The sequence below is a fragment of the Panthera pardus genome, unplaced genomic scaffold (genome assembly GCF_024362965.1).
Source record: "Panthera pardus isolate Hobbes unplaced genomic scaffold, ASM2436296v1 HiC_scaffold_2, whole genome shotgun sequence".
In the NCBI taxonomy this organism is placed as follows: Eukaryota; Metazoa; Chordata; class Mammalia; order Carnivora; family Felidae; genus Panthera; species Panthera pardus.
The window spans coordinates 40,834,704-40,848,505 of record NW_026526765.1 but is presented as its reverse complement, the minus strand read 5'-3'; the positions used below and the strand labels follow the sequence as shown (position 1 = coordinate 40,848,505).

General features: G+C 42.8%; 1 protein-coding gene across 6 annotated transcripts in view; it reads left to right on the top strand.

Annotated features, from left to right (window-relative positions):
• Positions 1 to 13,802, top strand: part of LOC109275910 (chondroitin sulfate proteoglycan 4-like) — a 73,742-nt gene that overhangs the window by 16,354 nt on the left and 43,586 nt on the right. For all 6 annotated transcript variants that reach the window (XR_008423698.1, XR_008423699.1, XR_008423697.1 and 3 more), the window contains exons 2-5: positions 1,464 to 1,627; positions 1,969 to 5,535; positions 6,938 to 7,408; positions 11,724 to 11,900. Coding sequence is in view for 3 of the 6 variants with exons in the window: in XM_019464342.2 (XP_019319887.2) it covers positions 1,464 to 1,627; positions 1,969 to 5,535; positions 6,938 to 7,408; positions 11,724 to 11,900 (4,379 nt within the window). In the remaining 3 variants the exon portion in view is untranslated. The remainder of the gene's footprint in view (positions 1 to 1,463; positions 1,628 to 1,968; positions 5,536 to 6,937; positions 7,409 to 11,723; positions 11,901 to 13,802) is intronic.

Sequence of the window (13,802 nt, the reverse complement as noted above, 5' to 3'; positions counted from 1 at the left end):
CTGTTTTCATCACGCATCCGTAGGATGAAGCTGGCTCATCTGTGAACCACGCTCAGGTGTTTTGTTCCTCCATCAGCTGGCAACACGGGATTCCCCCATGCAGCCATAGGTGTGAGCTGATGAAAGGTGCTGGCACAAGAATGGTGATGACTGGAGCTCTGGGCTGCCCTCTTGTGCACTTGCTTGTGCCTTCTTCTGGTCCTATTTATGCTCAATCCTGGATGTACCGCTTCCATCTCTTTCATCCAGCTGTCATGGTCATTCTGTCACGTCTGTCTCACTGATAGTGGGTCGTGGCAATTTCTATGCATCTAGGAGCCACTTTAGCGGTGAGTTCGCACCAATTTCCAGTAGTCTTTTCCAAGGTATTATAGCCTGTATCCCTGGAGAGTGCCCCAACTTTATGCTTTGTCCCCTTGTTCAGGTAACCTCAGTTGCATGTGTGTTCTTGCAGCTACAGGCAGTAGAATATACCTGGAGCGGTCCTACAGCTACACTAGGATCTAGTCCTTTTCTACCGATATCAAGCCCAACCGGTCTCCACACAGGTTATGCTGTGACTTAACCTTTGTTTTTGGCCTAGCGGCCAGGAAGAGAGATGGTTGTGTATCTTCAGAGGTCAGATGTTACATGTGAGGAGAGGCCTCTGCATTCTCTTTAAGCAAGGCACGTGCCAGCCTTAATAGGGGAATAGGCCACTTCTGCAGGCTAAGAGGGTTCAGAGAGATCTGGGGACCCAAGGTATTTGAATGCATCAACCCAGATGCCCCCAAGTCCATATGTCAAGGTCCTATTTCTTTTCCAACCAGGGCCTTAGCTTTGTCAGAGCAAGCCTATCATAGAGGAGACTTTAACTCTATTTGCAGCTGACTACTCTGACGATTAATTCCTGAGTGGGAGTCTTACCTTCTACTGCTCTCCTGCTGTAGGAAAGGAGAAAGACTTTATATGCTACCAGGGAAGCCCTCTAGCTTGTAATTGTCAACTAATCTCTCCTAGTTTTCCCTTATCTTTGTCTAAAGCTTCATTCAAACTTAGCAATAAACATCCAATTCATAGTCCTCCTAGCTATTACTTGCCCCATATTTTTCATAGCCTGATCGTTCATAGCTGGCTCAGGTGTTCCCTTCTGCTTTTACACCAGTTCACCACCAGTGGTTTGAGATTATCCCTGTGGGAGGGAAGGAAGTGGAATTGGGTACATGGCGAAATAGACTTGGATTCAGTTTCAACGGAAGCCTTGGCCACCCTTCTTGAGAGTTCTGAAGAGGGACTGACCCATCAGAGCTGTTTTGAGTTGGGGCAAGAAAATATTGAGACTTTGTACCCCCACATCAGATCTGTGGGCCACCCCAGCTTTCTTCAGCAGGGTCAGTCCCTGAAGGGAGATGGCAATACAAAGTGGAATGGCCATTGTGTAATAAATTTACTAACTTATACTTCTCTTAAAAATGTTTCCCTAGCATCTTTTTATGGTGAAAGTTATGTGGAGCTCAACATCATAGAAGTTTCCTCTGAGTTATCTCTTCAATTAAAATTTCAAACCAGCAAACCACGGGGATTACTTTTTCTTGCAGCGGGGAAAAACGACTACTGTATTATAGAACTTCTATCAGGAAACTTACGGGTAAGATTTTCTTAAATCTTTAAACACATGTAAACATCCAATTACCAGAGGAAAAGCCACGAGAGAGAAAGAGAACAAAATAGCTGTCCATTTGATTACTATTACTAGAATAAAGTCATGTGCCATTTGAAAAGTTTGGATCTCCTCTGAGTTTACCAGCATGCCTGAAATATTCCAACTCTGACATTTTTTAACCTCACTGTATAGCCCATAAATGTGGAAAGCAGTTTCAAGTCCAAGTTTCTCCCCCGCCCCCCACCTCCCCGCCTTATGAATGGCCCTGTTTTCTCAATAAAATACAGTGAGATGAGATTGATTAATGATGATTCTTTCTGTTTCAGGTGAGGGTGAATTTGGGTGCAGGTAAACAAGTGCTCCTTTCTGAGGAAAGACTTCGTACAGATGACCTGGTTTGGCATTTAGTGGAACTGTACTATGTTAAAAACAATGTCTCTCTGGTTATTGACAAACATTATGAGACAACGGGCCATATCACCGGTGAGGTGCACAATTTGTACTTTCAACACGGAATCTACATAGCAGGCCACGGTGGACTTGACGTCCCTTACCTGAATGGAGAGCTCCCCAATTTCCGCGGATGTATGGAGGATGTGCTATTTAACCAGGAGGAGATCCTGGCATCCCTTAGATCTTACCCTGGCTTTAAGAAGGTTTATGAAGTGTCACTAGGATGCAGTGACGAATTTTTTGCAGGAGAGGGTGAAGCCATCAATTTCTTTAGCTCCAGATCCTACGTCACCTTCCCAGAATGGAAGGTGCCAGGGGAAGGGCTATTGGAATTTGCTTTACAGACTGGAACTCAACAAGCCTTACTTTTATTTCAGTCAGGCAGAGAAGGAAATTTCGTTGCTTTGGAAATAGTTAACGGTCTATTGAGGGCTCATGTAGGATGGACCAAAAGCAACACCCAGCTCTCTTCGTTTAGCTTAGTTAGTGACAACAAGTGGCACGTTATTCAACTGAAGTTCACTGGAAGTTATCTGGCCCTGATGGTGGATGAGCAAGGGGTAAGGACATTGCTGCCTTTGCAAAGCAAGCCATTTGTATCTGAAGGCCCCCTCTTTGTGGGAGGTCTTAATGCCCGTAAGGGAGAAGAAGTTAAGAAGTTAGGATTTGCCTCTGTGCCCCAGAAATCTGCTCGAGGAGTTTCTTTCAAAGGATGCTTGAGAGGCTTGGAAGCCAACTCAGAAAAGAGAGCATTGAAGGATGCCCTTGTTTCCAAAGATATAGCTGCTGGGTGTAAAACGAGGAGTAGTGATAATGAAAATCCTTTCATAACGACAATGGAAAACCTGCTTCAGTCAGAAGTTCCCCTTTCCACCACCGTCGTTGAGGCAGGCAAGCCTTTTTTTCAAGATGCGAGTAGCTATTTCTTGAGTCTGAGTAACTTGGAGATCCAAGAAGGTGGGCGAGCCTTACTGGAACAAAGGCATATGAAAGTGGATGTGGAATCTGAAGATTTGGGTATCCATCATTCTCAAATTCTATTTAAAATAGAGGAAATGCCCCTTCACGGGTTCCTTCAATTAGATGTTTCCCCTGTTCAGGAAATAGAGAAAGCTTTCACTATGTTAGATTTGAGGCAAGGGAAAGTTTGGTATGTCCATGATGGTTCAGAAGAACCTAGGGATTTTTTCACATTTTCAGTCTCTTCCAACAGCAAGCAGAAAATGCCATTTTATCTGCAAGGCCATGTTCCATATGTGTTCAACATTACTGTCATTCCAGTAAATGACCCCCCACACCTTAAGCTCCCCGAAGGAAACTTGCTTCTCTTGTTTGAGAATTCTAAGAAACGACTGACTCCAAATATAATACACGTGTCAGACCCTGACACAGATTCCTTGAGTCTTAGTTTCTCCATTCTTGGCAACTTCAATTCAGATGCTGGGTTTTTAGAAAACACCAATGATCCTGGGAAAGCGATTAATGGTTTCACACAGGGGGATTTAAGAGATGGCAACATTTTCTACGTGCACAGAGGTCCTCGGAACTCCCGGATCCTTCTGAGAGCAAGTGATGGAGAGCTGGTTAGCAATACAGTAGTGTTACGGGTCATGGCTGTTCCTTGGGGCTTTGAAGTGGCCATTAGAACCGGTGTCGTTGTCCAGCAGGGTGGCACAGTTCTGATTACACAGAGTAACTTGTCGGTGGAGGTTAATGGTGAACCCCACGAGATGGAGACCCGCTATGCTATCACTCAGCCACCCCAATTTGGCCAGATTCAGCGGCAGGGGTCAAGTGGCGAATGGAAACAAGTTAGTACCTTTTCTCAGCATTCCATTGATCGGGGTCAGGTCCGGTACCATAGTACATTTCGAGAATTACAGCTAGGAAATGTTACAGATCACTTTAAATTTAAAGTTAACATAGAAGGAAAAGTCAGCGAGGAGCTAATGTTTCCGATTACCGTACGGTGGCTAAAGTTTACACTTCTCAAAAATGTTCCTCTTAAGGTCAGTAAAATAAACAGACAAGTATTGAATTCTGATCATTTGCAGGCTGTGACAGAGGGTGTGGACGTAGCTCAGAAGGAACTGCATTTTAAGTTGCTGACCCCACCTAAGAAAGGAAAATTGCTACTTGGCAATAAAGTGCTAAAAACAAACTCAGTCTTCAGCCAACAAAACATTACAGACTCTAAGATAAGTTACGAGCCACAGGAGAGGCCCAGGGAAGACACACAAGATACCTTTAGGTTCTTGATTGTTGCGAAGCACATAGCATCAAAAGATTATACTTTCAGAATAAACTTCGAAGCAGATAAGACACGCGTTACTGTGACTAACAGAGGATTATTTGTAAAAGAAGGAGAAGGGAAATTAATTACAAAATCAGAATTATTTGCTCAAACACTGGACAATCAGACCTTCCAATATAAAATCACCCAGAGTCCCCAACACGGGAAGCTGAAACTGATTAACTTGTCAGATCCTTTGAGAAGTCCTGACAATATCACCGCATTCACTGATCAAGACCTAGTGGGCGAGCGACTGATGTATGTTCACGATGATTCTGAGACCCAGTGTGATGAATTCCTCCTTGTGGCCTCTGCCATAGCACCAGGCCAAGACGGAGTGGTCAGGGATCTTGACACAGAGCATTTATCTACAGAAATCAAAGTTACCATTTCTGTAGGGTTAAAGAATGATGAGAAGCCAGTGCGCGTGGTAGATAGGGTCTTTCATGTTGTAAGAAATGGCCAGCGCCTGCTGACCCTGGCAGATCTCTGTTACCATGACCCCGACTCAGATTTTGATGATGGGCAGTTGCTCTATACCCGGCGGGGCATCCCAAATGGGGACTTGGTGACAGCCAGTGACCTCTCTCAGAAACTATACCAGTTCAGGCAACGTGACCTTCAGGAAGGGCGAGTGCTCTTTAGGCATCGGGGTGCAGACTCTTCTCGCTTTGTGCTGTTCGTGACGGATGGTGTCCATTACACGTCCTTCCTTCTAGAAGTCAGTGCCTCAGACCCTTATGTCCAGATAGCCAACAACACGGGGTTGCTTGTACAGAGAGGACAGGGCAGCAGCCTCACAGCAGCTAACCTCAGTGTCACCACGAACCAAGATATCAGAACGGACCACGAGATCGAATTCCACATGGTACAGCCCCCGAAGCATGGCAGAGTGCTGGTCAACCACTCAGTGTCCCGCTCATTTTCCCTGCACGACGTGAAGCAAGGCCATGTGTTTTATAGGCATGACGGCAGAGGCAATTCTGATATATTCAACCTGACAGTGAGAGTTAAAGAGGTGTATGTAGACGTAGGCATCTATGTGCGCGTGTACTCTGAAAGCCACCAACATGGCACCCAAATTCTGCTCCAGACCCTTGTTGTTGAAGAAGGAAAACCAGTAAAACTGAGTAGAGGAAGACTGCAGGTAGGTAGTCGCCCTGGCGGGCATTCTGTCTCTCCATGAGTAATCTGTTTGCTTCTAAGAGCTATTTTTGTGTTAATTTCCCTCCTGGTATTCAGAATGACTTTTTTTTTCTAAATGTAAATGCCATTGAAAAGAAAGGCTGGAAGGTTTCAGGATTTTGACACTACTGAGCTTCCTATAGTTGGAAATGGAATATAAGGAATCCTAAGTCTTGTGTTAAAGCTTAGTGCACACCAGCACACACACAATGTGTGTATGTTTAGTGTAGGATGCACTGGGAATGAGGAGGTGATGTGCGTATTAGAGTAAATTAAGAGATCTTTACGTTTTTCATTTCTTATAGAAACACTGCCAACATTTCATTTCATCTGAATTACATTCATAATGGGATGAAGCAGGGTATAAAAACTTAGGGCAACTTAAACGTAGAAAGGATTCCTTGAACAGCAGAGGATGCTATATTACACAGTTAATTTCCTTAATGTGGTCTCATTTGGTTTCCTGAAATTGATGGATAAAATTGGCCTAGACTTGTGGAATGTCTGGGGTGAGACCTCACACCAGAAGGTTTCCTGGGGCTCCTCCTTAGAAGCTTCCAGCAGGCAAAGCCCCACTGATCACACTTAGGAGATCATGTTCTTTTTAGGGTAATTCTGTATAGGGTGTATAAACTGTGATTTGTGACAACTGGCCACAAATACAGGCTATTCTGAATCTACCCTCAGGACTGCAAAGGAGTTTACTTGTTTGCGAAATGCAGCCAATAACATCAAGAAGAAATGAACACAAATCAGAAGCAATTTACTAAATGAGTTTGACTATCGGAATATGGGGGTCACCAGCTTTCCTCATTTCTTTTTTAGGATCTTGGAGAGTATGTGTTTCACCACCAGGGGGCATGTGTAGTTTAGTGACTATAATTCAGTTACAATGACTGTTTGAGATGGATTTTGCTGAATCAATAAATTCAATATATATTGAAAACGCTGAGCCAGTTAAAGTGGGAAAGAAAAGTAAACTTTCCTCTAAAGTCTTGAAATTTTAGTGATTCAGCTTCTGCTTCTTCAACCATTTTTATTCCTTCTCCTTATACCATTTTATTTCTTTTTACCTCAACATTCTGAGTCCAGGGTATCTTCCTGCTGAGAATGATGCCTTGTTAATGCATTAGTAGCTTTTCAAGTGTTGTTGACCATTACATTTCTTTGCAACCACAGCTAAATGCAAATATTGACATGGTCACCGGAACCAGACCCAGGCTTACACTGTGTATTAACCCTGATTGTAACTTAAGCCATTTGCAGACATTAATAGAAAACAATTTGGCTCATCAAAGGGTCTTGACTCTTATGAGTATTGTGTTTTTCTTTTTGTGTCTGTGTGTTATGTATAAAAACTCAAGGCTGTGCATGAAGATAATATTCCTGCAGAGGCAATGTTCATCGTCAGAATTCCGCCGATGCATGGATACCTCCGAAAATCTTTACCTGAAGAAGGCAGCTTGAGTGCAAATGAAAAGTCCCCTCTGATTTTTACACAACAGGATATTGATGATGGCAATATCCATTATGTACAGATAGCTCCTGAGCAACAACAGGACCATTTTTTACTGGATGTGGTGAGTGGTATCCAAGCTGTGAATGGAATTGAAATTTTGGTGGATATCGTCCCTAAGCGGATTCCTCTGGAGGTACAGAATTTCACAGTCCAGGAAGGTGGTTCCAAAGCACTTCTGGAAGACTATCTCAAAATTCCAAGCAAATATTTTGAGGGAGTTGACTGTGAATTTGTTCTGCTCAAACCACCACAACACGGTTATGTTGAAAATTCTAATTTTCCAAGAATAAAGCTAATGAAGTTTACCAGGAAACAGGTAATAAATCTCAGTTAATACATTTGGGTATATGGGATAAGAGGAAAAAATTGCTATTTGTTATTTAGATTAATGGACTCTCAGGAGTGATGAAACTTGAAAGAGGGTCCAGCTTAACCTCCTAACAGATGCTAGAAGCCTCTTCCATGGTAACCCTATAAAGAGGTCATCCAGCCATTATTTAAATATATTCAGCAATGGAGAACTCACTTCTTCTTGCAGTGGACACTTCCAGTTTAAAAACACGTCAAATGTTAGAAAGTTCTTTAGGCTGATCTGAAGTCTGCCACTTAGACACTTCTCCAAGGTCCTGGCTCTGATAGCTCACAGAACAAATCAAGACCTCCTTTTGTAAAAGCTCTTTAAACATTTGAAAGAAAAAGTTATCAAGTTCCCTTGGGTTTTATCTTCTTTGGCTTAAACATCTCTAGGTTCTCCCACTTTGCTCCTGTGTCATGGGCTTCTAGCCCCTGCATCATCCTGGCTGCCTAACGCTAGAGGACCTCCACACTCACTGCCCCACTCAACGTGTCACCCTAGATATTTAACCTAGACATGCTTTAGTCCCTAGTGGATTTACTCCTTTATTCGTTCCATTATTCAATCAACAGATGCTGATAGAGTGCTTACTTGGTACCATGCCCTATGTGAGCATAGTGCTATCAATGGCTCCATGGTCCAGTCCCCACAACACAATACAAGCTGGGTACAATCTAGTGTTCAGTGCAAAATAACCAATTAACTCTGGGCTGCTCTCAGGTTTCTTTGCTTTGGGCTAGGTTGGTATTATTGTGAGATTTGGCTTTCTTATCATGAATAAAAGAATGATTTCCATTCCTTTCTAAGTATTGAAAAGTATCTTACCACCATTTCCTGTATAAGATCCTAGGGATACGCACTCTTCAGGTTAGAGAACTTTAACAATCACCTGGCATCTCTGGGTATCTTTGTCTAGTTAGCTGTAAACCCATGTGGGCTGCTTTATTTTGCTTCTCAGGATTTCATCTTATCAACGGACTTGAATTGATTTATTAAACTCTTATTCTGTTTAAGTTGCTATGCAAGGTTGCCATGATAAGGAGCCATATTGCTTGCTCTCAGGAGATGCTGTGTGTGTGTGGGGGGGGGGGTGGTGGGGAGGGGATGAGGCATACAAGCTTTAATATGAGGTACCCCCTTTTGATGCCTCACAGAGCATTCTTCAGTGGTGCTAAGGAAGTTCAGAGTTGTTACATCTGACTCTAATTGAAGAGGATAGGGAAGACTTCACAGAGGGAATAACGTTTAAGCAAGACTTGAGGAAAGAGAGAAAGATCAGGGAGATAGCAGAGGAGAAAACATTTTTAAAAAGCAGCATGAACAAAGGCAACAGCCTAGCCAAGGACATGGAGGTATTAAAGTGAATTGGTTCTGGGGGCTGCGGAACACCCCGCAAGACTTGTGGATGGGCTTAGGAGCGGCAGAGAGAACTGGGGCCAGACTGGGGGAGAGTCTTGAATTACATGTTGAGAGGGTTAGACTGAACCAGAAGGCATTAGGGAGCCATGGGGAGAAACAGAGAATCCTGAGGACTGAAAACAACCTTGGAAATCCGTGCTTCTCTACTGGGGACCCAGGGAAACTGATCCTTTAATGCCTCCCTGCAGACGTCTCTTCCTCATGGCTTCCGTCTCAATGGCTGAACAAACCCTCCAAGATGACCACTTGCTCTGGTGCAAGTTGAATCTACTATTGTTCACCTTGTGTGCTCTAGGTGAGGGAGAGAGCACTAAATTGTGGTCCTGTCTTGGCCAATTCATTATTAATTACACTTTGTAAGAAGCGTGTCTTTAGAATGGTTGGTTGAAATCTGTAGGTCAAGTCTGTGTGTTCCCTGGAGTATCTATGTGATTGTGTAGCCTTGTTCACAGTCAAGGTCATGTTTGTCTGCTCTTCCAGATGACCCCTTCACACTTTCTCTTCCTATGTGACTCTAAGGTCTCCAGGTTTTGCGACATCACTGTTTTCACGTAAAGTGGCACTAATCCCTAACAACTAATGGCCATAGTGTTAGTGGCTGGGAGAAGGAGCCCCTGGCCATGTTTGCCCTTCATTCATTCAGCAAATTGTTTTTGAATACCTATTATGTGTCAGGCATGCCAGTTCTAGGTCCTGGGGATACAGGGGTGAACATATCCAGCAATAATCCATGCTTTAATAATCTTTTCTCCTGGTGGAGGAAAGAAGGAGGCAGAGTGAGACAACAGACAAAACAAATAAGTGAAATAAATGGCATATTGAGTGAAGATTAGTGCTGTGGGGAAAAATAAACAAGGAAAAGGAGCTGGGAAATGCTGGAGCCTTCAGTGGGGTGTGTGTGTGTGTGTGTGTGTGTGTGTGTGTGTGTGTGTTCAGTGTCAAATCAAATGGTCGGGAGGCGCCATTGAGAAGGCAGCATCCGAGGAGACGCCTGGAGGAGGTGACGGATGGGTGAATGGGTAGATATGGAAGAAGAGCATTCAGGCAGAGGGAAAGGCAAGTGAACAGCTGTGTGGAGAGCAGGAAAGGGATTCCATGCTGTGCCGGGAGAGCTGTAGATGAGGTTAAGGAGGTCCAGCACAGGAGGGCCTTCTGCTTCTCCTTTAACATGAAGTGAAATGGGGAGCAAGGAGGGACAGAACAGTCTGGTGACAGGAGACCGAATACTTTTCAACCTTTTAAGATTTTATGTAAGTTTGTTGTGTCTTTTAAGCTCAGGTGAGCTGATATCTTTCTAGTGTTAGAAGTCTAGAAATAGGCAAAGTCCCCACCAAATCTTCTCTTTGCCTTTGGATTAATGCATATTAAATGGCATGTAATTTGGGGGAGTACCACTCCAGTGAAGAAGCGATGTATTTCTCCAGGAAAAATACTGAGGAGGCAACTTGTACTTAAATACTATGTTTCTAAAGCATTTTCGGTATAAATTCTCTCACATTCTGATCAATGCCATCTTCTATGTTTATTTTCAAATAGCTTAAACCAGCATCTTTCAGAACTTGTGCTCAGACCTATGTTCTGGAATTCTTCTGCCCACAGAACTCCAAAGAAATTCCCATAGCACCTTTGTACAGTGGCCAAAACTTTCCCTTGAGACTCTTCATGAACTTTTCAACTCATCAGAAACACCTCTAAGAGATCAAAAGTATTTGCTCAAAGGAAGTGCACCATAGGAATGGGCAAAGTTGAACGGTTGAATTCTTTGGCAGTATTTTATCAAAACAAACACAACCTCAGAGACTTTTTCAGAAGTTCAGCTACTCCTGTTGGGCTTTGGAAGTTGTCTGCCATTGTCTGTTTGGGTCACAGGCTCACTGAAGCTAAGTTCCCTTCCAGCTTTAAAACTCTCTTGGTCTCTAATTATGATCTTGTGCTCCTCAGTATTTTCCATCAGAGCCTTAAGGACATGAAAGGCATTCTGATCAAATTTGTGGTTGTTACAAATCCAAGAGGAATAATTAATTCACTTACTGACCGTTTCAGAATGAAAATAAGAAAGATGAACCCTAACAAGGACCTGAGTAAAGGTTTTCATTTGTGTTATCAGGGTGAGGGAAGTCTGCCTTGATAGACAATTTGGTTTTGATGTATTTCATTATATTCTGTCCACAGGAGATGTGTGGTAGCTAGTTATGGGTAGTGTCTGTTAAGAGATGTATCAAAAAATGATTGTGCTCTGGAGGAGGAAAAGGATTAGGAGGTAGCATGTATAGTCTCTCATACAAAGAACAGTTACAGAAATAATGCATGCTTAGTTCAGAAAAGGGAAGTTTGGGGAAACTTAATAGTTGCCCTGGTCCAGATGTCGCCAAACAACCGAAGTCCAACAAGTGGGTAGAAGCTTCAGAGCCTGAACCTAACATTCGGAATTGTCTAACAAAACATTCCACAACTTTAAACATTAGTCACTGTAAATAAGCAAGTAGAGTCTGAATTTTAGTGGGTGTCATTCCACTGGAAGAGCAGCCAAATGATATCACTTACCTACAACACATTTTGTTTGGAGAAATAGCCTTTGAACTCAGGTTTCCCGATTACCAGTCTAGAGTTCTCTTTACTACCCCATGTTGCAGCATCATTCCATTCCTCCTCAAACTTATTTCCAGGATGTGGCATCGCTTCATAAAAACTATGCCATCCATCAAAATCTCCACTCTGATTGTTGGAATCCAACCTCATAGGATGAACACATGCTTCTGTGTTTCAGAGAGGCATAAAAATTAGGATGATAGCAATGTGTTCCTGTTTTTAAATCACATTTCAGTAAATTGGTGATTTTTGTTATTGGTGGTTATAGGTGGAAAATGAAGCGATTTACTATGTGCATGATGATAGTGAGGAGCTTCTTGACAATTTCACCATCTTTGCAAATAGCTCAGAGCTTGGAAAACAGAGTTTGCCCCAAACTCTTTTTGTAACTGTGGAATCAGTAAATGATGAGGCTCCAATAATAACAGCCAATAACATCCTTAAGGTAAGTGCTCCTTGCTTTTTATCATAGTAATCTCAACACTACCAATTTGATTTTCTTTTGTATTATTTCTAATGTTAAATAACAAGACATAGGACTATGTATGTATAATTAACATATTCCTACTGGTTTTAAATAAGTGTTAGTTGTTACCAGGACATTCTGTTTGGTAACAGTTGGGAGATGATGAATCCCAATGAGTTATCGTCAGATTGTATTTCTTGAGTGGGTGTCATTCTCACCGTATTCCCCAAGGCATAGCCTCTTCTAGTTAGGGTGGGCAGGTGAGCATCAACTCCCTAGTGTGAAGTGTGTGACGTTGGGCAAGTTATTTAGCCCTTCAGTTTGCTTTTATCGAGGTGGTGGGAAATGGAGGCAGACTTGTGAGGAGTAAGCGATAAAATGATGTAAAACTCTCCCACAGTGCCTGACACGTGGATGGGACCCAATAAATGGTAGCTATCATTACTGAAAAACTCCAAGGCTGTACCAGTATTAGAATTAAAACAAAACAAAACAAAACAAAAACACTATACAGTCATGTGACAGTCTTTTGCTATTTCTGGGAGCTTCCATCACTCTTCACTCTTTCTGAGAATCCCCTGGGGGTGCTTCTTAGGCACTCAGATAAAGAAACGTGTTTTGGCTGTCGCATGGTGTCCACCACTTGGCTCCTCCCCTGATCTGAAGCCTGTTTACGCTCAAGTATCCCAAAGCTTTCATTCAGCAGATTTTCTTGGTCTTAAATCACTCGTTCTCACTGATCCTTCTTCTAAAGACTTGGGCGTGAATTTGCTGTTCTGGCTTGGAGAATAATTACAGCTATTGTAGTAGTAAGTGCTCAAAAAAGAATTGTTAGCTATTTACAGTATGTGCCAGGTAACACTCTTAAGAGCTTCTAGCTCACTGAGATGTGCTACCATTTCCCTCACTGGACCATTCCTCTTTGGACAGACGAGGAAATCGCATGACAGCTGAATGACAGGCTGAGGACAGAGTGACAGCACGGGAGCCCGATGGCTTGTTCTTGTCTTTTGTCATGCTCTCCAACAATGACTGACACCTAGTAAACAAAAAATATTTGGTGAAGGGAGGAGTAAATGAAAATATAAACTGTCAATTCCCCCAGCACTGGCCCACGTTTCAGAGACCGGGCTTTTGTCTCCACTCTTTCTTCCTTTAGTGTTAGCTGCATTTCTGGAAGAATCCTTGGCCCTTCGCACATTAAAGCTCCTGGGGGACTCATTCTTCAGATACGCCCAGGTATGGGAATCTGAAGTATTCACTTTGAAATTTGGATGAGACAAATCTTCCAACATATGTATGTGTCAATTTCAGCCTTGTTTATACCTCTTGTGAGAGTAAATAGTTAATAATAGATACTTTAGGGGTGCCTGGGTGGCTCAGTCTGTTAAGCGTCTGACTTCGGCTCAGGTCATGATCTCACAGTTCATGGGTTCAAGCCCCGCATCAGGCTCTGTGTTGACAGCTCGGAGCCTGGAGCCTGCTTCAGATTCTGTGTCTCCCTCTCTCTCTCTGCCATCCTCCCCCCACCTCAAAAATAAATAAACATTAAAAAATTAAAAAAAAAATAGATACTTTAGAAGTCCAGAGGAAGCTGGATAGTCATAAGGGATGCAGGAGAGGTAGACATGAGCAGAGCTCACCAGGGGCTAATCTAATGAGAACATTTTATGTTGTTAAACATGTAAACATTCTGGGGTTTAAAAATCTGTTTTTACTTGCTCGAAATAGTTGGATCTAGGAATAGACTTGTTTGTGCTCTTATTTTACAGCTTGGCTCATTATTCAGCCTCTACATTTTAAGTGAGAAACTAATGGTGTTTATGCCTTTGTAACTTGTCACTTAATTTTGAGTTTACTTCCCGGTCATTGTCCAAACAG